Raw genomic sequence first — 25,646 nt, 5'->3', positions numbered from 1 at the left:
TAAATTAGAAAACCATGAGAGAGCGTGTCAGGACCAACGATCATGTCACTGTTGGCAGCTCCAAGGTCAGCCTACTCTGTGTGAGTACAAACCACCTTATACTTTTCTGCTTCCTCCCACACCCAGAGCCAGAATGAGGCTGGCTCTCTCCAGCTTATTGTTTTCAGCCTTCTCAGGCCTGGGTTGCTGGCCAGATTGCTGACACACTGAGCTAGCTGCTTCCCAAACTGAGTTAGCTGTTACCAAGCCAGTGGGTGGTGGAGCACAGTTCTTGTCACCTGCCACTGGTAAATGAATTTAAAACTCCTGCTGAAAGGAAAGAAATATGGGGCAGATGCAGACATCCTCCAGCTGCTACAAAGCAAATGTGGCTCCCTTCAAAACATCAGCTAACCCACCCAGCCTTTGGAGTATTTATTTGCAGTCTCTGCAGCCAGAGGGAGAGGCTCCTGAGGGAAGAGGTCATGACGGCAGAGCCATTTGGGGAGTTCCTGCCGTGGGGAAGGGTTTAGCTTCTGTATGTCAGCATCAGAGGTAAAGGATTATTTTCAAAAGATAAGAGCATCTCCTGGGTAAAAGAGGACCTGACATCCCCATTGCCTTCTTACAGTTCATCCCTCCTAGTCTTATCATATAGTATGTGCAGGGAGGATGTGTTAGCTTTCTACAGTGGTAACAAACCACCATAAACTTGAGCGCTTACAACAACATTTACCATCTCACAGGTTCTGTGGGTCAGGAATCTGAGCAGGGCTGAGTTCCAGGATCCCACTGAGTTGTGATTCAATGTGGGCCAGGGTGGTGGTCTCATCAGAGGCTCAACTGGGGAAAGATCCACTTCCAAGCTCCCTAACATTGTTGGCAGATTTCATCTCCATAGGCCCTTCACAGTGTAACTGCTCACCTCTCCACAGCCAGCAAAGGGAGTCTTTCCCTTGTCAGCTCAGATGGAATCTCCTATAATGTAACCTAATCAGGGAGTGACCTATCACCTTTCCCATACTCCCTTGGTTAGAAGAAGCCAGTCACAGGTTCTACCCACAGAGGCATTAACACCAGGAGGCAGATCATAGGGGTTCCCCCTTAGAATTTTGCCTACTGCAGGGAGGATACAGCTTTATCAGTAATGTTTCAGAAGTCATTTGCCTACTGCAGGGAGGATACAGCCTTATCAGTAATGTTTCAGAAGTCATTCTGCCTACTGCAGGGAGGATACAGCCTTATCAGTAATGTTTCAGAAGTATTCCCAAGTGAAGGCACAGCCTGTAATATGGAATCACAGTGTTTTCTCTTCGAAATGAAGCAGTGTAGGGCCACAGCCCTACAGAGGGTCATGGGGTGTCCCCTATTGCTGTGCTGAGGTGCTGGATCCGAGAAGTAAAGTGACAGGACACAGACTGGAAAAGACAGCTGGGCTTGGGGGGCCATGCCACTTACAAGTGGAGACAGGCAAGGCCCCAAATGTCCAGAAGCATCTGTATTAAGACAGGGGGAAGGGTCATGAGTGAGATCATCTATGATGATAGGGCATACATAATCACATGAGTAGCAAACGAGGGGACCACCCCATTAGGTCACCTAGTCAGAGAGGTGGGCCATGCACAATAGGGGGCTGTGCACAAAAAAAGGGGGTCTACCTCTCTTAGGTCACTGAGGCAAGGAGGTGAGCTGTGTGCAACAAGTGCCACGCACAACACTTCTTATCTGAGGGCTGGAGACTTCAAAGGATTTCTATAGAAGGATGCCGTAAACCAATGCAGTGGGAGCTGAGAGTGTGCTCCTCTCTAAGGTATTTTATAGGAGGATGATTAGCCAGCACAGTAGTGAGAAAAGCTGACAGGGTGTACAGCTGCCGTGGTACAATTACACCAGAGGGGTTCTTCTCCCTCAGTTGTTCGTGGGATCTCAGGCCTGAGGCCTACTTTCCACAAGAACTGGATGCAAGGTACTGCAACTACTTTTCAGGAGGAATAACTCTTGCTCCAAGCCGGCCATGCAGCAGTTACTGAGCACTGCCGTCGAGGCCCTGACCTGCCATATAGTGTCTGCCCTTTCAGGCAGGGGTGCTACCTCCTGGGTCATTGGTTCTGGTCTGGCTGTTTTTCCCATGTACTTGCTTCTGCTCTGTGACTGCTCTAGGCATTCTTCCTACTACAAAGCACTATATGGTTATATATAAGGATTATATAAATCAGCACTAAATGTCTGTACAGCTCCAACTACAATCCTTTATATGATTATATATATAAGCTATATATAAGTAAGCAGTAAGTTATACTTCAGGCAATAATTGTGCCTGGGGTCTGCATAGCTCTCCTTCCTCGGTGCCCATGTGGGGGGTTACTCACAAGCAGTTTTGTTCTTTTCCTCCCATCTCAGGATGCCTTCAAATCCTGACATCCTCGACAGCCCACTACTCTCTGCCACAACCCGATTCCAACTCCAGCTCTCTTAATTATTGGCTATATGTTATTGAGAAAAGGTGACTTTCTGGGGGAAGGGCTTATCCTGAATCTCTATTTTCTTATCTGTAAGAATGTATCCCACTAAGATTTTGCAGGATGGTAGCATATAATAGTTGTCACTTATTAAATAATTCCAGCACCTTTCCTTGTAGGACTATTCATCTTATTGCATTAACTTATGTACATATGGGATCCAACAATGAAATATCATTAGTCTTGCTAGTGTACACATCAAAGCAAAAGGAAAATGTATTTTAAAATAAATCCAGTTATATTTAGGGAGCTTAAATCACTGAATCTATGCTTACAACAATTCTTAGAATAAAGGAAAAGGACTAAAACCTTAGACGTGTTCATGGCCATATCTAAAAAGTACTGGTGTCAAAGATTTGGGACTTTTAAGTCTTTTTCTTTCTCCTTAAATAAGACTAAGATGAAAATTTCTATCTAGTTATTTAAGGGAAAAAAGGTAAGTTCGGGTTTAGTTGGAACTGGTCCTGCCATTATTTACAGGCTCTTGTAAAAAGGAAGGCCCTAGGGTCTTCAGATTATAACCTGCTTTGGTTTCTTCTCCAGGTTTTTCCTGGTGATGGTCAAGACTGGATGATGTAACTGGCTCTCTAGGAAGCCTCACTTGGCCGTAGCCTCTGGAAGGTTCTCTTTGACCCCATCTCAATTCATAGTGACTTCTGAAGCCACTTGAGAAAAATGATGTGACAGTCCCTATCAAAAAAGATTCTTCAGAAATATATACCATCTGAGAAGAAAGTGGCCCTTTTTCCGTGCTTGCAAAATAGATATCCTCAAATTCCAAAATGCCAGCCAAGACCCCAATTTACCTGAAAGCAGCCAATAACAAGAAAGGAAAGAAATTTAAACTGAGGGACATTCTGTCTCCCGATATGATCAGTCCCCCGCTTGGAGACTTTCGCCACACCATCCACATTGGCAAAGAGGGCCAGCACGACGTCTTTGGAGATATTTCCTTTCTTCAAGGGAACTATGAGCTTTTACCTGGAAACCAGGAGAAAGCACACCTGGGCCAGTTCCCTGGGCATAACGAGTTCTTCCGGGCCAACAGCACCTCGGACTCTGTGTTCACAGAAACACCCTCCCCAGTGCTCAAAAATGCCATCTCCCTCCCAACAATTGGAGGGTCCCAAGCTCTCATGTTGCCCTTGTTGTCACCAGTGACATTTAATTCCAAACAGGAGTCCTTTGGGCCAGCAAAGCTGCCCAGGCTTAGCTGTGAGCCTGTCATGGAGGAAAAAGCTCAGGAGAAAAGCAGCCTGTTGGAGAACGGGACAGTCCACCAGGGAGACACCTCGTGGGGCTCCAGCGGTTCTGCCTCTCAGTCCAGCCAGGGCAGGGACAGTCACTCCTCCAGCCTGTCCGAACAGTACTCTGACTGGCCAGCCGAGGACATGTTTGACCATCCCGCCCCCTGTGAGCTCATCAAGGGAAAGACTAAGTCAGAGGAGTCCCTCTCTGACCTTACAGGTTCCCTGCTCTCCCTGCAGCTTGATCTTGGGCCCTCACTTTTGGATGAGGTGCTGAATGTCATGGATAAAAATAAGTAACAGGATGCCAACCTTTTTCCTTTGGGGTAAAAGGTACAAAAAATTAACCGCAGTTGAAGAGAAGGGCTTCCGGAGCTGTATTTGCAGTTTTATGATGGGTTTTCTAAAATAATATTCTTACAAAGTATTTTTTTACCTGTTATGCTCTGTTTGCAAAAACAATTTAGAAAAAAAAACAACAAAGCAAAACCTGTCTTGGCAAAACAGAGCCCACTTTCAGCAGGCATTGGTGATGTTCAGCTCATGTATTGTTTGCAGACACACAAGAAATCTGGCTTGGCCAGGATTGGCAATAGCTATGAAGGGCTGGGCAAGTCACATTTAGGAACTTTACAGCACTCCGACATTTTCTGAGCAAGAGGAAGTCAAAATTTATTTAACACCTAAGCCTTTTTTCTAGACTCTTTTCTATATATTGCTTGGGCTCACCATAGCGAATTCTCCAGTGTTAAAAACTTTTCTGTTTTCACATTTGAACTTTATGGGTTTTGGGGATTTTCTTGTAGTTCTTATATATCCCTATATATTATATCTATATTGCAAATTTTGACTGTCAGCTACTTGTTGGTAAGACACAGGCAAAGTATTACTGTAACTAAGTTATTTTTAAAGTTAAAATATATTTTTACGTGCCTTTGGCTTTTTATTGCAGAGTCTACATTTTATAGATCCTACATCAGATGTTGTCATTTGACTTGTTTCCATTGGGATTCCATTGTAAGCTGTGTATGTGTGTGTTTGGAAAAGTGTATTTCATACTTAGTTTTTTCTTCATCTGTTATCATACTTTTAACAGCAACCAATAATGGATTGTAAAGTATAAAGGCACAGGTTATTCATGATGCTTCTGCAGAGACTGTGGGCTACACCACGTAATGTTATTTGGAAATATAGGTATATTAGTACAGTACATACTTGCATTACATAGGTACTTCAAACAACACAATAAAGAGTAAATGATAAAGCGAACTTGCTTGTTTACAGTAATAAACAAGACCATAAGAGTCTAAGTCTAGCTAGAGAAATTGCTTCTCTGAAATGTACATGAGCCTTTAAAATAAGAGATGATTTCCATCTATTCTCATTTTGATTACTTCCTTATGGTTTGAGAGGCTAGAAACTGGGCCTCTCTACTTTAGGATAAATGAACATGTAAGGTCAAATTTTTTTCTTTTTAATGTCAATACTGATCCACCCTCTCAGTGCTCATTTCTGAGCATCTTCCTAACTTGAACACCTTCTACAGCAAACTCTTGCAAGTCCAGTTTCATCCCTGTAGGACAAATGTCTGTTTATGCAGCAAGTGCCATATAGACAAGATTAAGGCAGCTAAAGTAGGAGCAGTAGAGAGCACTTACCCCACCCTAAGGTGCCAGAAATGCCCTGAGGATATTGGTTAAGGAAACAGGATCAGGAAATGTACACACAGATTCCTGTCCCTTTGCCAACCACTCCTTCCCCCTCAAAGAAAAACACTTGCACCCAATTAACTGCCAGCAACTTCTCTTAAACGTGTATTTCTCCTTAAGCTGTATCTCAGAAATGACCTCCTCCCAACCACTTCAACAACTCTTTCTTTGGGTTTGGGGTTCTTGCAATTCTATCATCTAAAATAACCTTTGGACTGCAGGTGAAATGCAATTAGGACAACTAACCAAGTAGACAAAACAAGTTCCCCTAGGCAGGGGTGTCCAGTATTTTGGCTTCCCTGGGCAAAGAATTCTCTTGGGCCACATGTAAAATATGCTAATACTAACCATAGTTGATAAGCTTAAAAAATATAAAAAACTGCAAATAAAATAATGTTTTAAGAAAGTTTAAAAATTTGTGTTGGGCCTATGCAGGCCACAGGTTGGACAAGCTTGCCCTAGGGCATTGTGTGCTTTCCTTAACTTCCCAGTTGTATTTCATTATCCATGACTCTGCAGTGTTCTTTTTCTGTTGGACCACACCCATCACAGTTCACAGTTCCAAACAGAAACTTCCCAGCCTATTCTAAATCTTGTTAATGAGGAAGAGTCCAATGTATCTCATTATTTGTAGCCAATTTTAGACTCTTTGAATATCTCCCCCCATTTTAATTAGTATTGACCATATTCAGTCTTTCATTTTGCTCTTCATCTGTAGCATGACCTCAAGGTAAAGATTATTTCATGAGAGGATGAGGAGCGCGGCTGTGCATTAGCGCTGCTCCCTCTCTGGTAAGTACTGGGGAGAGAACAGCCCTGCCAGTATGGGGTTTGTTTGATGGAGTCTAAATAATTGAACATCCTGCCTACAGTTAGCCATTTTAGTTTCTGGGAGTCCTTTCATATTTTTTTTTCTATTAATTGAATTAGGTGTAATTGAGATGGCAATAAATATCCCCATTAGAAAGAGGAAACAAAGCTACATCCGGCTTACAAATGATTTTGTTGAGTCACTTCTCCCAAGGCAGCCTTTCCAGTGCCCGGTCCCTTCCCCAGAGAGCAGATGGACAGCTGGTGGCGGCTTTCTTTCCTGCAAAGAGGCACTTTAGACTCACACCTGCTGTGAGCTGAATTGATGTTCTCATCCTATGAACCTTCTCCCACTTTAACATAATTTATATTTACTTGTTTAAAGAAAAGGAAACCCAAGATGTACTTGATTTGCAAACTCAAAACAAATGGCAAGCCACCTGTGACCCAATAACCAGAAAAAATACCATGCCATTTGTATAAGTAGAGTCCCTTCTTGTTGAGGAAGGCAAGGCTCTCGTGGGTGATTTTTTTCCCCCTAGTGAGACCTAACAAAAGACAAGCTGTATTATTTCTACCTGAAATTATCTGCTTGAAAAGATTAATATATCCAGATACTTAGCTCTTCACAAATATGAAGTCATTCACACATTTCAGTGAGCCAGAAATCACTGTTAACAGCACACACAAAAGACTACACTGGTTGAACAGCAAAGAGAACCTGGGTCTCCAGAACCACAGTTTAGTCCTTCCATATTACTGCAAGTGACCTGTCTTTTCTAAACATTCTCTGCAAATGAAGTCCTGGAATAGAAAAAAATCCATAAGTCCACAAATTAACTTGATAAATATTTCAGAACATACAAATTTCAGAACATACAAAAGAAAATACTGAATGATACAGTTCTAATCCTCCTCTTAATATGGAACCTGGTGAGACAATCATTTTACCATGAAATATATAAACACAATAGTATGAGCCAACATGGTTTTCACTCCAGTAAGAGTTTTGCTTTTGGAAATTAGGTTAACAACCTAGCCCCAAATCTAGCAATTCTCATAAAATCCGATTTTAGAATTAGCCTCCCAGATTAATCTGAATGATTGACTTATTTTTTCTTAGACAAGTCAATATGCCATAGAATCAGAGTTATTGGGTGCTGCCCTGTGTCCCCACCCACTACAGAGCCCTATCTAGCAAAATTAGGGAAGCTTCCAGATGCCAAATGATAAGCCACTATCAACCCAGAGGGGAAACCTTCTGGTTGATTTGGCTGTATGAGATTCAAGAAGGCCAGAATACCCAAAATTATTCACACACGTTAACTTACTAGTACTGGCTAAGCAATACATGTATTTCCTAAAAAAAGGAGATGATCTTTCTGGTAGATTTATGGACACACTTGTTTCATCTGACTGTAAATATATTGCATGCTTTATTCTGATGGTGCACTGTTTCATCCAGCAAGCTTTTCATCTGAGAATGTTTAATGTTGACTTATTCTTCGAGCAAGTAGATCTAAATATTTTTCAGCTGAGTTATTAGGGAGTCATTATTCTGTGGTAAAATGCTGCAAAAAACGTGGAAGAATGGGAACTATGCTTACTTTATGAAGTGATGTATAACACAATGAAATCTGTTTTACAACTACTGTGCTGCATTTAATTATCTTCCATTTTTGCTTTAAAAGAAAATTCATTAATGATGTCACTTCCATTGGCTTCCAATGGAGGTCAGTAAATCCACTCTCTGAAGGTCAGCCAAATTTCCTTCATGGAAAGCAGATCGACATGGGTGATAGATAAAAACATCTGCCCAAACCAAAGCCATCGTGCAGAATATAGTTAATATTCCAGAGACTCATCACGCAGACAGAGATGTCTGCCATACATCAGTATGAGCAAAGCTGAGTAAGTGAAGTGGATATTAGGCTCACCATAAAGTGATTATTGGAGTATGTCGCAAAGTATGCACATGATTCATTGCCAAAAGGATTGGGAAAAAAGAGCTTTGAGTGGGGAGGGAGAGACATGAAGCAGTTTCATGGAAGAGAAGGACCCAAAAGGTACCTTGAGGGACTGCTGAGATCATTTTAGGGAGGGGGACATTCTTGGAAGGAAAAGAGTATTATGAGCAAACCAAAGGATACACTCACATCCTAGTAGTGTTTCTACTCAAAACAGTCCAGGAATAGGGATTGGAGTAAAAAAATGCCCACATCTAGATGTGAAAGATTGGGACCCATTCCTAAGAAGACTCCAGTGGAAGAAGAAAAGATTCTGGACTCAGACTGCTGAACAGGTGGTTCCAAGGGTAGATGTTTGTATAAAATTAGCCAGCATTTTGTGAAAGCTCATGCCCAGTCTATAGTGCCCATTCAGAGACCTGAAGGCCAGAGTAGGGACACCTCAATAGTGAGGCTGACGTGAGGTGCTCAGGGAAAGTCATTTAGGAAGATGAAGGAAATGAGAGGGGCTTAGTGTCTCCTGAAACAGCTCCAGATGAAGCAGGTTGGCATTAACAGTCCCTGGGCTGAACACACTGGATAGCTGTCCCACCAGCAGTATCCCCAGGAACTTTTTTTTGAGATGGGTCTCACTGTCACCCAGGCTGGAGTGCAGTAGCATGATCACTGCTCACTGCAACCTCTGCCTCCTGGGTTCCAGTGATTCTCCTGCCTCAGCTTCCTGAGCAGCTGGGACTACAGGTGCCCACCACCATGCCTGGCTAATTTTTGTATTTTTAGTAGAGGCGGGGTTTCACCATGTTGGCCAGGCTGTTCTCAAACTCCTGACCTCAAATGATCCACCCAACTTGGTCTCCCAAAATGCTGGGATTACAGGCGTGAGTCACTGCCTGGCCCCAAGAATTTCTTTCAACCCATCTTTTCCCAGGCTGGCTTATACTTTGAGTATCCCCAGGATTAAGGAAGAAAGCTCCCCAGGAAACAGGAAAATCCAAATGTCATTAAAGTGTCTCCTGGGTCATTAGAACCCAAGAGGGCCAGTTCTGGCATACCAACGTAGGAAAAAATTCAATTGAGTAGAAACAAACAGCCCCGAAGTTCTCTCAAACTCCTTGAAGTCCATACTCAGGAAACTGAGGCTCAGAGAGGAGCAGAAGCCCCAGACTTCTGAGGACCTGCCTCAGAGAGGTGATGTCTGGACTGTCTACCCCTCAGGAAAGCTCACATTCACTCCCAGGTTGAGTCCCTACCCTATTAGGCATGTCAGCAAGATGGTCATATCAGCATAGCACAAGATCCCCAACGTTTGCACCACAAATACCCACCAAAATACAGATGGTTCCCAACTTGGGATGGTTCTAAATTGAAAACACATTTTCTACTTATGATATTTTTCAACTTACCATGGGTTTATTGGGATGTAGCCCCCATCATAAGTCAAGTATCATCTGTGGTGAAAAGATTCTTCCATTACATTTGGGTCTTGAAAATCCCAACAAAGAAACCCTTCGAGGTACTGCTTCCATAGAAAATTCCCATCTTTGAGTGTAAATTGGTTTAGCCATTGTGGAAAACAGTGTGGCGATTCCTCAAGGATGTAGAACTAGAAATACCATTTGACCCAGCAATCGCAATACTGGGTATATACCCAAAGAATTATAAATCATTCTATTATAAAGACACATGCACACATATGTTTATTGCAGCACTGTTCACAATAGCAAAGACTTGGAACCAACCCAAATGCCCATCAATGATAGACTGGATAAAGAAAATGTGGCATATATACACCATGGAATACTATGCAGCCATAAAAAAGGACGAGTTCATGTCCTTTGCAGGGACATGGATGAAGCTGGAAACCATCAATCTCAAGAAACTAACACAAGAACATAAAACCAAATACCGCATGTTCTTACTCATAAGTGGGAGTTGAACATTGAGAACATATGGACACAGGGAGGGGAACATCACACACTGGGGACTGTCAGGGGGTGGGGGGCTAGGGGAGGGATAGCATTAGGAGAAATACCTAATGTAGATAACAGGGTGATGGATGCAGCCAACCACCATGGCACATGTATACCTATGTAACAAACCATGTTCTGCACATGTACCCCAGAACTTAAAGTAAAATAAAAAAAGAAAATTCCCATCTTTAAGTCCCAGGAAATGTGCAGTAAAACTCCAAAGGATGTCATTCTCATATCCATGGCCAGCCTTGTTACAAGTGAAATAGGCAGAACCTGCATGACCCTAGAAAAACAGTACTGTTCAAAACAATTTCTTCTACACTCAGCTGCCCCAGGACTGGAAAATCCACCCTTGGAGATGGGTTGTTTGGGTGAGGCTTTCTATTAGGCATGGAGTCCCCCTAGAATAATTCCAGGAGTAACAGCATCTGCAGGCCACCAACAATGAATGTGAACTCACTCATCAGATGCCCCCTGTGGGAGCACAAGTCTCTAGCAACTGGCCTGGGGCAAGGGAGCAAGACAGACCAGGAAAAGCATGAAGAGTGAGTTCACGTAATGCATAATTTTGCCTGGGACCAAAAAAAAAAGAGAAAGACAAGGGCAATGAAGCAGCCATGAGCTTTTCTAAGAGATTTACCTGAGAGCAAATGTGGCCTTCACCAGAAGAGATAATGAAGGTTATTGTTGGCTGATCTCCCTAGTGCCAGACCATTGCAATTATACCTAATTTTGAATCAAGCAAATTAGATGGTACAGGAGATTAATATAAAACTCTCAATGACTGACATGTTTCCATTCATCCCACAGGACTGAAGGCTTCAAGACAGTAATGCCTTTGACACCAAATGCTCATGTTTCTAAGTCACTGTCTGGTCTTGACTCTGCTTCACCCCCTACTCTTAACAATAGCATCTTAGTGACATGATTTCATTGAGGAGATTATGATTTTCTCCCGAAGTCTCCTTTGTAAGTTCTTTCTGCATTCTAAGGTAAACCATTAGCAATGCCCCAGAAACAGATGAAACTTCAGAAAGCTTGAAACGACATTAAAAATTACATATTGAGTTTTTCAGAATAAGCACTAATGCTCAGACACAACGTTGTACAGTAAGCAGGGGCATTGTTAAAAGTAGGAGAAGGTAATTGGTAATTATCTTCCAAACCTGACTCCCATTGCATGAAAATGAAATTGGGACAAGACTAGAAACAAGAAACAAAACACTTGTGGTGTTCTGGCAGATTTTTCACCATAAATGGCAAGAAGAAGAGCAGACAAACACAATCTTAGATATTAGATTAGCAGCCAATAAAGTCCTCCCATCCTAGTACCAGACCATGGCTCCTATGACTAAATAAAGCACTGTTTGTGAAGCTCCACTATGAAGTAATTTCCCTCTTTTTTTAAAAAATAAATAAAATGGTAGGTTCACCGTTGATTAAAATTGTTCATTTTCAACACAGTTGGTGCTCTGGACTTCATAAACATATTGAATATTCATCAGGTACCTTAGGTAATGGAGAGGAAAAATTGTGAAAGTGTCATGATAGCAAAACACAGACAAGAAGCAGACCTGGTTGTGTAAGACCAGGGGAAGCAGGGCCTTCTTACCAGAGCCCCTCTCCTGGAGACTCTTCTAACCAGAAGCAAACAAAGTATTCAAAGTGAAATGGCTTCCAGGAGTGGGGTGCTCACCCCTCTAACCAGCCATGAGATAAAAATGCATGGGAGAAACTCTTCTTTCTTCCTACCTGGGTCATCTGAAACTTCACCTCCCCAGGGAGACTCCTTGGCTCTCTAGTCCCCAGCTCCTCCCCTCAGTCAAAGGTCATGGGAGAGGACAGAGCCAAGGGTCTAGATTATGATATGGAGGGTGTGATCCTGCCGAACATGCCCAGCAAAAACACCTTTGTGTCTCCTGCCCATCCAACAGGTGCTCTTCTTGTAGGTCGACTCCACTGTGTAAAACATCAAATGATATATTATGAATAATACTCTTGTGGTCAGTGGAATAATGGGCCCCAAAGATAGGAGATTCTAATGTCTGGAACCTATAAAATCACCTTATTTGGTAAAAGGGACCTTACAGATAGGATTAAGGATCTTGAGATGGAGCATTATTCTGGATTATCTGGGTGGGCTCTAAATCTAATCACTATTGTCCCTATAAGAGAGAGGCAAAGGATGAGGTGAGGTGTTATCCCAGCACTTTGGGAGAACGAGGCAGGCAGATCACGAGGTCAGGAGATCAAGACCATCCTGGCTAACACGGTGAAACCCCGCCTCTACTAAAAATACAAAAAATTAGCTGGATGTAGTAGTGTGGGCCTGTAGTCCCACCTACTCGAGAGGCTGAGACAGGAGAATCACTTGAACCCGGGAGGTGGAGGTTGCAGTGAGCCAAGATTACACCATTGCACTCCAGCCTGGGTGACAGAGTGAGACTCTGTCTCAAACAAACAAAAAAAGAGTGGCAAAGGGAAATTTGACAAGAGGAGTAGACAATGTGACCACATAGGATGCAGTGATGATGTATCCAGAAATCAAGGAATACCGCCAGCCACCAAAAAGTGAAAAAGGCAAGGGACAGATTTCCCCCTAGAGCCTCTGGAGGGAGTACAGCCTTGCTGACAGCTTGATTTCAGCCCAGTGATACTGATTGCAGATTTCTGGCCTCTAGAACTGTGAGACAATAAATTTCTGTTGTTTTTAGCCACCAAGTTTTTAGTAATTTGTTAAAGTAATTATAGGAAACTGATGCAATACTCAAGCACTGGAGAAAATGCAGAAAAAAATGAAGAATGTTATGGATAATGTGGTGGTCTGAATTGTGTTCCCTTAAAACTCATATGTTGAAGCCCTAGCCCTCAGTGTGACTGTATTTGGAGCCAGGGCCTTTGAAGAAGTAACTAAGGTTGAATGAGCTCATCAGGGTGGGTCCCTAATAGGATAGGACTCATGTCCTTATAAAAAGGGGAAGAGACACTAGGGATGCACACTTAGAGGAAAGGCCATGGGAAGACACAGCAAGAAGGTGGCCATCTGCAAGCCATAGAGAGGTCTCAGGAGAAACCAAACCTGCTTGCACCTTGACCTTGGACTTTCTGCCTCCAAAACTGTGAGAAAATCAGTTTCTGTTGTTTAAGTCACCCAGCTCATGGTATTGGCAATTACAGCCCTAGCCAACTAATACAGAGGGTTAACAGGGAAGACACCTTTGAAGGGTTAGGTTCTTTAAGGAGATAAGGCCAGGATGACCCCATCTCCCTGGACCTTAGTCTTCCCTGTAAGATGAGGAGTTTATACTGATTTAATGGTGCTCTGGCTGGTGACAAGGAAGAAAAGTTTCCAGGCAGAGAGTCAGCAGGAGAAAAGTCTAGCCCTGCACTAACATTACCAGAAAACATCTCCTGCTACGAGAGCACAAGAGAAAGCTGCTTTCATGTGGCACATGTTCAGGCAGGGTAACACAGTGTCTAATCAGACACAGGTGTGGTGCCTGAGCCCACAGGCTAAGTCGACTACCTTTAGGAGGGTCACCCTCACTCACAGTTGATTGCTGGGGGTAACCTTAGTCAAACATATTCATAGTGGGCAGACAGGGCAGATGGAGAGAAATAAAGTGTTTAAAACATGCTTTGTGGCTTGTTTCCAGCCCCAGACAGCATTTGATATGGGCAGAGGCCAGATTCAATCTCTGTCATCCAGATAACAACGAAAGAGAAGAAAGACTGCAGAGAGGATGCTCGGTTGTTTCTAGGGAGCTCGTCTTCCAGGATCTCTTTGCCTAAGAAGTGCTTCTTCCACACAGATGCCAGGCAAAGTTGAATAGGCCTTCCCAGTATGCAGAGGGCAAATTGAAGAAGAGGCCAGAGGGTTTACTGAGACCCAACAGTGATGCAAGGGGCATTTAAATACCATTCAGGAAGCCAAGTGACAGTATGCTGGAGGTGAAGCCCCACCAGGCAGTGTTTCCCACATTGTGACACACAAAGAAAATTATGACATTGGGACAGCACTATGGGGAAATAAAAGAGCTGTTGTGGCTGGCCCAAGCCCCACCTACCTGCCACAGGTGCTGGGGGTACAATGCCTCAGTGGCCTCATAGCACAGCTGTGAGGTTTGCATTGTGGGAAGCATCTCCTCAGAACACATCATCTCACTGGCTCCTATTTACAGGACTACCCTGCAGCTCTCCTGAGGGTTCCAAGTCCTCTCTGAAGGCACAAGTGGGTGAAGAAGTCAGGATACCAAATGTCGCACCAGGTGAGGCATGACTGCCCTAGTGGCAGTGGGGGGTAGTAGTGACAGGGGCACAGCAAATCCTTTATCTCTAGCAGGAGAGATATGGTTTGGCTGCGTCCCCACCCAAATCTCATCTTGAATTTGTAGTTCCCATAATCCCCACGTGTCATGGGAGGGAGCCAGTGGGAGGTAATTGAATCATGGGGCGCTTAACCTCATGCTGTTCTCATGATAGTGAGTTCTCACACAAGATCTGATGGTTTTATAAGGGGTTTTCTCCCTTTACTCTGCACTTCTCTCTCCTGCTGACATGTGAAGAAAAACATGTTTGCTTCCCCTTCTGCCATGACTGCAAGTTTCCTGAGGCCTCTCCAGCCCTGCAGAATTGTGAGTCAATTACATTTCTTTCCTTTATAAATTACCCAGTCTTGGGTATTTCTTCATAGCAGCATGAGAACAGACTAGCACAAGAAGTGAACAAACCTGGAGCAAACCCAGAAAAGCCTGGGAGCCCCAGGAGCCAACTGGTGATTTAAGAAAGAGAAAAAGTATTTAGTGTGACAGAGATAAGAGAAGAAGTAGAACTGAGACTCTGCCTTTGACTACATGACATCAGTCTTTACCAGTCTCACTGACTGACGAGGCTTCTGCAGAGAATATGCTCAAGTCCCTCCCTCTGAAAACCAAACAGCTTTGTCTCAAGTCTGTGAGCCGCTTCCACAACCTCAAGAGGGGTGTTTACACCAATGTCTCCATTTGCTCGTCTCACATTCACTGAAGTCACTTTCCTCTGGATCTACTGCCACCATTCACTGAAGCTGTGCTCAGCAGTCACCAATGAACCACTTTCCTAAAGACACAGATGTTCCCCACTCCACGTCCCTTCCTTCTCTGCAGCACCTGACTCTCCTGGGCACTGCTCCTCCTCACTTTCCTTCTCTCTGGTTTTCTTCCTCTCTCTCCAACTACACCACTGTGAATCCTTCCTGGTTCTTCTGCTACTGACCCCATTGCTACCATGCACCCTGGGGTCATTCTCATTCTTCTGTTTGGTGATGTCTGGTTTTACAGCTTCAACTGCAAGCCATTTACTGATGCCTCCTGAATCTCTGCCTCCTGCCCAGATACAACTACTGGGGCTTCAGACCTGAATATCCAGATGAGCTCTGGACATCTCTGCTTGTTTGCCAGAACCCCAAATTTACCATATTTCAAATTGAGTTCACCACCGCCAACAATATGCTTCCATCCTCCTCCTCCTGTGCCTGTGAGTGATAATACTATTCAGCCAGCTTTTCAGGACCAAATGTGGGAGGTGACTCCTTTTTTCATACAACCCTCTTCTTTTGCCTCCTAAATATTTCTCATGTCCAGCCTCTTTTCTCCAGTCCCACTGCCACTGAATTCATTCAGATCCTCATCATACCTTGCTTCTATTATATAGCTACAGATTCCTAACTATTTCACTGTCTTTAGTATGACCCCTGCCAATTTTTTTTTTAATTTTGTAGGTGATGGGATCTAAAACTATTTTTTAGATACCTTATTTTAAAAAATATTTTAACCTTCTCTAGCTGAATATCTAAACCCATAAAGTCCCAAATTAACAACCTTCGGAAACTCTCCTTTACCATTTAAAGCCCAAACTCCTAAGCTGGTAATACCAGGCCCTTCATAACACAACCTGGACATAAAATCCAATGAATAAATGAAAGTCACTCACTCTGCCCAACACCCCAATTCATACCAAGAAGGTAGAATTAGATCTATGCTGCTAAGGGTAAAGTGGGTTAGCAGTATTAGTCTGTTCTCACGCTGCTAATAAAGACATAACAGAGACTGGGTAATTTATTAAACATAAAGGAAAGAGATTTAATTGACTTACAGTTCTGCAGGGCTGGGGAGGCCTCAGAAAACTTGTAATCACGGCAGAAATGGAAGCAAACACATCCTTCTTCACATGGTGGCAGCAAGGAGAAGCGCAGAGAAAAGGAGGTAAAAAGGCACTTATAAAACCATCAGATCTCATGAGAACTTAACTATCAAGAGAACAGCATGGAGGTAACTGCTCTCATGATTCAGTTACCTCCCGTCGGGTCCCTCCCATGACACATGGAGATTATGGGAACTACAATTCAAGATGAGATCTGGGTGGGGACACAGCCAAACCATATCAGAAGAGGAAAGAAGATAAGCAGCCTGAGTGGGGTACTTCATTCAGAACTTCTTCCTTTAAAGCTCAACTTTCTTAAAACAGAGATCAGTTCTCTCTTTTCCCTTCCTAGCAGCTGATGGGATAAGATTGGATGGAGGCCTTATTATCATTGGAAAGCAGCATCCTTTTTCCCGTCTCTTAGAAAACCAAGCAGAAACCACAGAGTCCAGGAGACAGCATCTGAACATGTCATCTCAACTGCTTCTGAGTTCAGAAGAGGCAAAGTGTCCTTACATCTTGCCCACAGATTGGCCCAGGTACATGACCTGGAATAGGCACTTATGCGAGGTGTTAGCTGGTAATAGCATGTTCTTTTCCTGGAATATTCCTCAGGAACTTATGGTGGCAGCAGGAAACCAGACAGGATTTGAGTTTTTAGGATCTTGCCTATCTTATTCTTTGTAGATGCGACTAACCAGCAGGTCTTCAAACTGCCACCAAGTAGGCATTAACCGTTGGGCTACCCGACATTATACTGGCTCTCCTAAAAAATATGTTATGTAGCCCTAATAACCTAGAGTTCCATGAGGACTGATTTCACTGCAGTTACAGTGAAAAAACAAATCAAGATGTAGCAACAAAGAGGAATTAAAGCATTTGGAATATTTATATTCTTCTCTTAAGGAACTCCAAAGGAAATCTAACTCATAATCCACAGCTCTGCCAGAATTTTCCTGGAGGGTGTGGTGGTGAAGAGGAAGAGGGGCTATGAAGACTTATGCATTAATCTTTTTTATCTATTGTATTGCATAATAAATTTGTCTATAATCACACAGAAGGTCTTTGCCTTAAGTTTTTATTCCCTCTCACAGTTATTGTAAGAGCCTCCGATTCCAACAGTGCCCACTCTAAGTCACCACACTGCCTAAAGATCCTTACAAGGTCTCCATAGCTAGGAGATAAAGTCCAAACAAACTGTTGAAAATGACACACAAGTCCTTTTGCCTTCTGGCCTCAATCTATACATCCTCCCTCACTCATGCCACCAGTCACACACATTTAGCTTCTCCCTCATTTACCATTGCAGACCTCCCAAATACCAGTCTTTTCAGCCTCTGTGTCTTTGCATGAACTTCTTCTCTTTTCCTAGCACATTAAAACCTCTGTCACTTCTATGAAGCCTGTATTAGAATCAGTCGTTCCCTCCTCTTGGGCTGCATTGCACTTTGCAGAGGCCCCTCAATTCAGTAGGTCTCTCACAGTGATACAACCAAGTCCATCCTCCTGGTGAGAGTGCACATTCCTCCAACCCGACTCTCAGCCCAGCACAGGAGTTGTTGTTGAATGAAAAATGAAGGAATGAATAAACAGATAAAAAGCAGAGACTAAAATTAATGCTTACCAAACAAGAATTTATTAGTCCACAAGAAATGGCTTATCAGGAATCTTTACTGGGTACAAGAAATGCCATACGTTCTGAAAAAGTGTTTTGAAAAAAGAACAAAGTGCTATGTATTTTACCAATGTATTAAAATGATACGGAGTCTAATAGGACTGAAGCACTTTTTAAAAATATATACCTGCAAATATTTCTATGGATCTGGATTGTTTTTCCATATTTACAAGCTTTAGTTATTTACCTTGTAAAAGAAAATAGCCCTATAGAAAGTTATTATTGTTTGCTTCAATAAGATATAGCCATTACAGGCTGTTAAAATGTTGTTGGCTTAAAGGACAAGAATGTGATTTGGATTCTGCAAGCACTTAGAGTTCTGAACAAGCCTAAACAAACATTTTTAATCAGTATTAGGGCTTTAAGAAATTTTTAATCTGCCACTTAAGGGACACTAATGTACAAATTGGCAAAAGGGAAAATAAAACCTGTCACCTTTCCCACACATTATCTAAATGTGCTAAAGCAAATGCATTTCAGATAGCCTGCCCTGCTGTGCATGAACACATAATAGGATAGAACATCATCAGTGACCAAGTCTATATTCTACTTGCTGTCATCAGCTATTTCTAGGACAGCCAAATAATGTCAGAAATCAAGAAATATAAATTATCTGTGAAAACAAAAAGGGACAACATGTAAAAATTGGCTATAGTGCCTCCTGATCCAAAGGAAAAAAAAAAAAATGGATCTTAGGCTATCCGAATATTTTTAAATGAAATAAAATGTTATTTTAGTTCAATAGCTTTCTATAGTCAGAATGTAGACACATGGGGATGAATTACACCTACCACCCCCAGTTATCTCATCCAGCACTGCAGCTGTCAAAAACCACAGGACATTTGATCCATAGGCAAGTAAAGAATCAAGTTCTAACCACAGACACTCAAGAGAACACAAATAAGGCATCTAAAAGAATTTCCACTTGTGCCATCCTGGGCATCTCGATGTCCTTAGCATACTGTAACCTGATTATCCAGACAAGATCTGAGAATGAAAGCAAGTAATCTTGGACTCTCTCCTGTATCAGACACATAGCCCTCTATTTTGTGAGTTTTGTGGTTCTTACAGACAAGGACAAATTCTGTATAAACATGCTGCTTGTACATTAAAACAAAATGTATACCAGTTGTGTGTATATGTGACGTGGGTGGTGTAGTGTATATGTAGAGAGTCAGTTGGGGGGGGTATGAAAGAGAGAGTGTGAGAGAATGACAGGCTAAGACAGGCAGATGACCAAAGAGACAGAAAGAAAGGCAAAATTACCTGCTTGGAAAGAAGTTGAGGGCTACAAACATTACAAAGCACAAGGTGATTTTTGAAAAGGAGGAAAGAACACCCTAAATGAGAAGAAAACATATGGGAAAGTACCAATGTGAAGAAAGACAGGCGGAACTACAACAGCAAGTGAAAGCAAGAGTGACTTCAAGAAAAGAAAATGAGGTGACACCAAGCAGGGCATCTTTATGGTACGTGTCCCTGGAAAACATTTTCTGCCAAGTCCCTGTCTGTTTAAAGAATTTGATTTTTTAATGTTTTACAAAATTCAGAGGCCTGAGTCATGATTTATCAATGAAGGCTTAGAATAATGGGTAAAGAAGAGGTATTTTTGTATTGCTTATTGTTCAGTGTAAGGGAAGATTTTTCATAGCGTCTAGGCACCATCGCTTTCTGTGCAGATGCCAGAATCCTCTGTGTTTTTTATTGTTGGATGTGCCAATTCCACATTTCTCAATGGGAGAAAAGGGTAGCAATGCTGTTATTACAACACTGTGGCTCTTCAGCATTTGTTTGTATTGAAACAGATTTTCTGGCCTCTGCATTTCCTTAATAGCATTTATGTAATGCGGGTTATATCCTCAGTCATGATGCTGTGTCATCCCTGCTGCCACCCAGAATCCTGGCTTCCAATGATGCTCTCAAGGGAGGGCGAGTGGTTACTGTGCTTTGGAGATGATGACCACAAAGTCAAGTCTTGCCCAGAGTGTGCAGGAAAACGTGAATGTTAATTCATTTTCTGAGAACGTTAAATTCACTGTTTGAAAATTTATGGCATAAATATAGAACAGCACATTTTCTGACCATATCTTCTCTTAAACTCCCTAGGGTAATTCTGGCATTCCTAGAATGTGATTTATTTTAATGTTGACAGCACAGCACCTTTGCCTTCCACACACTAACACCATGGGGAGGTGAGGGGAGCCCACGGGTAGAAAAAGAAGAGTGGTCCTATTTGTGTAAGAAATGTCCATCTCTCCAACATGGCCTAAGCACAGAGGGTACATGTCAACACCTTGACCTAGGCAACACATTGGAGGGCCTCAAGCAGAAGGGTCTGCTAGCATTGCAGAGCAAGTGTCAGATGTTCTTTGGGGACAGACAATGCTCTGGAAGAATGCTCAGGGAAAAGGTTTGACTTTCCTGGTGCCAGTGATGGGAGGGGCACAGGGGAGAGGGTGAATGATACCACCTTCACTGACCTGGGGTGCTGTAGAATACAAGCCACTATTTATTTGGACACGGAGGGGCGAGACTCAACACATGGACCCCACATGTGGCTCTAGTCAAGGGCTGGCTGGCAGTGGGCCAAGAGAACCTCAGAGCCCTGAACTTATGGCTTTTATGTAAGTGAGTGTCATCAAAATCAGCATGTCTGTACTTGCCTGGTGACTCAACAAGAAAAACTGGGCTATTCCGGGAGCAGTGGCTCACCAGGTCACCGACCTGGAATCAGGGACAGGTCAAGGACCCCAAAATAAACCCACAGATATGAGTTGTGAAGCTCCTTGGGGCACTAGGTCAACCCCATATGAGAGTTGGGAAGTGATACTGGTCCCAGCTGAGGGCACCGTGCCCAGATGGCACTGCTATGCCAGCTGTTCCCAGAGGAACTTTGAGAATGTTGAAGGAGGCACCCCTGAGATGCAGGGCCTGGGACAGCCAGCCAGGGTCCAAGGCCTGTACTGACATGAAGGATGACCAGCCACATCTGTTACCAACGGGAAGAGTTACGGAGAAATCCGAGGTACAGGGCAGTTAAGCAAAATGTCCAATATGCAGCTACTAAGTGGTAGAATCTGATCTGAACCCAAACAGTATGACTCTAGGGCCTATGCTCTGTGCTGTCAAACTATCTAAAAAGATGATGGACTTTGTAGTCAAACAGTTCAGGATTTAAATCACTACCCTGACAATTACTATTCTGTGACCTTGGGGTAAAGCAGAAATAACAGTACCTACACTCCAGTGGATTGTCTCGCAGGGATCAACTAACTTCTTCTAGAAAGGGCCAGATGGCAAATTCTTTAGGTTCCATAGTCCATAATCTCTGCCGCCACAGCTCAATTCTGTAGCGTAAAAGTAACCACAGACAATGCATAATTGAATGAGTGTTGCTGTGTTCTAATAAAACTGTACAAAAATAGATGGTGGGCTGAGTTTGACCCACAGGACTTAGTTTGCCAACTACTTGTTTTGAGAACTAATTTGGATCATACCAATAAAGGTTTTATAATAGTTACCTGCACTTGGTAAACATTCAATATATATTAGTGCTATTATTATACCAACAAAATGTCTATTCTACATTTGTTGGTTTAAGGTTCTGGTGTGCCTGCCACTTTTTTAGTCTAATTATGTTATAGTTACATTGTACATACTTGAAGGAAAATGAGTGAATAAATGTTTCATTCCTCAAATTCTTCCTTATTACTGTTATTTTTTCAAAACTTTTTAGAGTTATTTTCCACAGAAAACCGTCATTGTTTTTAAAATATGTGAGTCAAAGGAGCTAATGTCTCTTAGTGTAACTTTATGTTTTTAAAATAAAATGTTTCCATTGCTTCATATTTCTATTTCAGTAATATAAGATTTTATATGCTACAAATCAATTTTTTCAAATCTACATAATGTTTATGTAATACATAAATAATCAGTTTTATCATCACTTATTAGTGATTCCCAGAGTCATTTACAGATACTATTGTTTACTGGGAATCTACACAGCATCTTTCTTTCGTGAGCAGCATTTCTTGTCTTTGGAAGATTATTTTTTTCTCCATTTTATTCCTTTGGTTTAAAAACAGCTACTATTGGTGTCAACTGGTCCTGGGGGTGAGCACTGGGTCCAAGCTGTGAGTGGTGAGGGTTGGTTGCTTCTGCTGGTCTTGTTTTCAACTATCAGGAGGATGCCTGTCAGACAGAATGGAACCAACAAGTACAGAAAAGCAGAGGCCAGGGATGGTGAGACAAAGGCTTATGATCATTGACTCCTCATCCAAATTATTCCTAAGATCCAGGCACAACCCTATCCTCCCATGGTTTGGTTATGAGAGACAAGAATTCCTTTTCTTCCTAGGCAAGTTTCCCTTTTTGACTATGGCATCACCCTTGAGTGATGTGAATCAATTCCACTTGGGTTATCCCAAGGGAAACTTCCTCATCTGCTTCTCACCAGATGTGTGGGTTTGGCATCATAGAAAGTAACTTCTGGAGAACAAAGCTCACTCAAGGGCAGACCTCAGCTCAATGTTTTACACTTCTTTCATCCAGAAGACCAGATGGAACCAACTGGTACAAGATGACGACTTAAATGACCAGACATGGTTTTTACAATTATCTTCTATAACTAATATAATTGGGAACCTTGTATTCAATTAGGGGGAAAAAGGAAAACTCTAAGTTGTTAAAATTGGGCTAAGGGATATCATGGATCATCTTGTAGCATGTGGCCTATACTCAGGGTTTTGTAGTAAAACATAATTTTAGAAAAACCTAGTAAAAAAGTAGCAGAACTCCATAATTTTTTTAAATTTTGTAGTTCTCCCATGGTTTTCAGGGATTCGTCACATGGTCATTCAATAAGCAGACAACAAATATGATGACACATTTCGGACAATGGTCCTAGTTCTCCTGTATCCCCTGAGCAGACTGCTGATTTTTAGAGATTAACTTACTAGGTTTCCTTAAGGGTGAGAAGAATCCAAATATATTTCCATCTGCTGTTAAGCAGCAGGTGTGAGGGAATTATCAAGACCTCTTGGAGCCAGAGACGTGGGTTCAATCTCTGCCTAGACTATTTAAGTAGGCTACTCAAAATGTTCTGAGCCTCGGTTTCTTCTTCTGTAAATTAAGACGGTGAGATTATCTGCTTCACAAGGATGAACGAGATAATATGTGCAAAAGGAAGGATATAGAATACTCTCAACCACTTGGCTTTAAACAATCTTCTACAGTGAAGAACTACCTTAATTTTCTAAACATCCAAGGGCAACAATCATTCACATATTAGTACCAGTTCATCAATTTATATGCTGCTTCTGGGATTAGCCCTGAGGAAATGGACACTCTAAAGAGATGGGGGTAGGGATTATTTTTGGAAGTGGGGTACAGAAAAAGGAAGGAAGAATTTGATGGCATTCCAAGGGAAGATAAAATTGGACATTTAGAAAGTAGGAAGGAGGCATCTATCAACAGGATGAATGAGGGGGTTGTAGAGGAAAAGGAAATATAGGAAAATTCGTCCTATATTCTCCACACGAATATTGGAGAAAAAGAAGTTGGAGTTCATCAAAGACAAGCTTCATGATTTTGTAAGAATGAGCTCTGGGGACTGGGCTCCTGGCACTCCAAGAAGCCCATTATGCTCTCTACGTTTCCTTCATGACCAAAAGGCAGGCAAGAATTCCTGTCATACCCTCCAATCATCAGTGTATCTATGGCAGGAGAAAGAGATTAGAGGGTCTTACCTGGCTGAGACCCATCTCACCACAGCCACACCTGACCCAGAAAATTAGCTGGCCATGCTCAGGGCCAGCTGCGGTCTGCCAAGCTGCAAAACAGACGCTGCGGGCACAGGGTTTCCTGCAAAGCACTATTGTACCTCTCTGCCAGGAAGTGCCTTTGAAAGTCAAAGAAACAGACCAGACACCTAAGTTCATAAGAACTAACAAGTGTCTAATCCTCTGAGTGGCTTGCTTGTACAGCTGGAGCGGGTGCGTGTGACATCTCCCCCACCCACACGCTTGCCAACAGTAATACTCAAGAACTGTTTCATGAAGGGAACAGAAGGGAGCCAAACACCGCCAGGGACTTTTTACAAAAACGATTTGAGAATGCCCTTCCTCTCGGGAGTGCTTGGTCCAGATACATTTATCTTACTAATATTCCTCTGTCAGACTAAATTTCAGACGACAGAACTCTACCTTCCAGAATCTTCCACACTGTAACTGCCTATTAATTACCTCTGCTTTGTCAGCTGGCCGCACACCCGGGGCCTAAATGTTTAGTCTGCAGTTTGTATAATCATTCTCCTACTTCATAATTACTCTCCAGAATTACTTAGCTCTGAGGGCACCACCACAAATTGTGTGCTTTTCATTTTCTCATAATGGCTCATTATCAGGTCTGCACCCATAACGTCTAGTTCAGGGTTTGAAATGAATCTGTATAGCACTGGTCCTTTGGGCAAGTTCCCAATTTTACAACCGCTTCTCAGGCTCTTCGGCCAGGAACCAGGGGAGTGGGTTCTGGGAGTAGTGAAGGATAAGAGATGCCCTCTTTGTTTCTACTGAGCACATGGAAGAAGGAGCTTCCACACATCCTGAGGCAAGAGGATATCACCACTCCATTTTCCAAACAGACCCTGACCAAGCTGGAGTAATGAGCTTGGAGGAATCTGTACCATGGCCCTGCATACTCACCTGCCAGGCCTTATCTTGTGCTGAATTTCAGGAAGGATGGGCCTGCCCATTAGGAATGGACTCCTGGCTTCAAGGAAAAAGCAGAGAGGGAAGCCTAAGATGGTTCAGCGGAAAATGGAGATTCAGATAGTTACCGTGTCAGATCAGGTCTTTCATGGTGCATGGAGAAGCTCCTAGCCCACCAGTGAAGATCCTCTGGAGTCCAATGCCCTAGCTATTTCCAGCACAGTCTCTAATTATTCACCATCCCAAAACCTCACATCAGCCAGGTTGACTCACTCATCTCATTTTCATGGATCTTTCACCACCTCTGTGATTACACTTATGCCTTCTGCCTGCCTAGAATGCTCCTTTCAATACTCAACTCAAATCTACCTCCTCCAGGGAGACCATTTCCTGCCAGCCCCAAATAATTTCTTGCCTCTCTGAAACAACTTCATACATTCCATTTATAAATTAACCATGCTCAGCCTTCTGCCTCCCTTCTATTGTTAAAGTGTCCTTCATACTTTTATGATTACTTGACTTTGCAATTTTGATATATTTTCTTCACAAATATAATTTCCTTGAAGGCAACATTTTTGTCTTATTTTTCTCATCTTTCAAAGCATCAACAATACTCAAATAATGTCTCTGTTTGATTTAGTTCATTTGCTGCATGATACCCCGAATATACGGGTTCTTTGCCCCTCTAGCAAAAACCAGAGTAAGAAACAGTGGATCTGTGATTCAGCCACTTTAGCAACAACATTTAGATGTTTGATTCATTTATTATGAATCTGTGATATAATTTTAAGAGATGCATTTGTTTTCTTACTCCTGTATTCTAACTGTATGCCTACTACCAGAATGTGTAAGTAAACTTTTATTATTATTATTATTATTT

The 25,646-nt window shown here is 42.5% G+C and overlaps 1 protein-coding gene across 2 annotated transcripts in view; it reads left to right on the top strand.

Moving 5' to 3' along the window:
- CDC42EP3 (CDC42 effector protein 3) overlaps positions 1-7,916 on the top strand; it is a 28,848-nt gene extending 20,932 nt beyond the window's left edge. For both annotated transcript variants that reach the window (XM_012475527.3, XM_012475526.3), the window contains exon 2: positions 3,042-7,916. In XM_012475527.3, the coding sequence (XP_012330950.2) occupies positions 3,281-4,045 (765 nt within the window). In that variant the 5' untranslated portion in view covers positions 3,042-3,280 and the 3' untranslated portion in view covers positions 4,046-7,916. The remainder of the gene's footprint in view (positions 1-3,041) is intronic.
- Positions 7,917-25,646: the final 17,730 nt, after the last annotated feature.

Source organism: Aotus nancymaae, unplaced genomic scaffold, assembly GCF_030222135.1.
Source record: "Aotus nancymaae isolate 86718 unplaced genomic scaffold, 86718_ANA_hifiasm-v0.15.2.pri h1tg000057l, whole genome shotgun sequence".
Taxonomy (NCBI): Eukaryota; Metazoa; Chordata; class Mammalia; order Primates; family Aotidae; genus Aotus; species Aotus nancymaae.
This window is presented reverse-complemented; position numbering and strand designations above follow the sequence as displayed.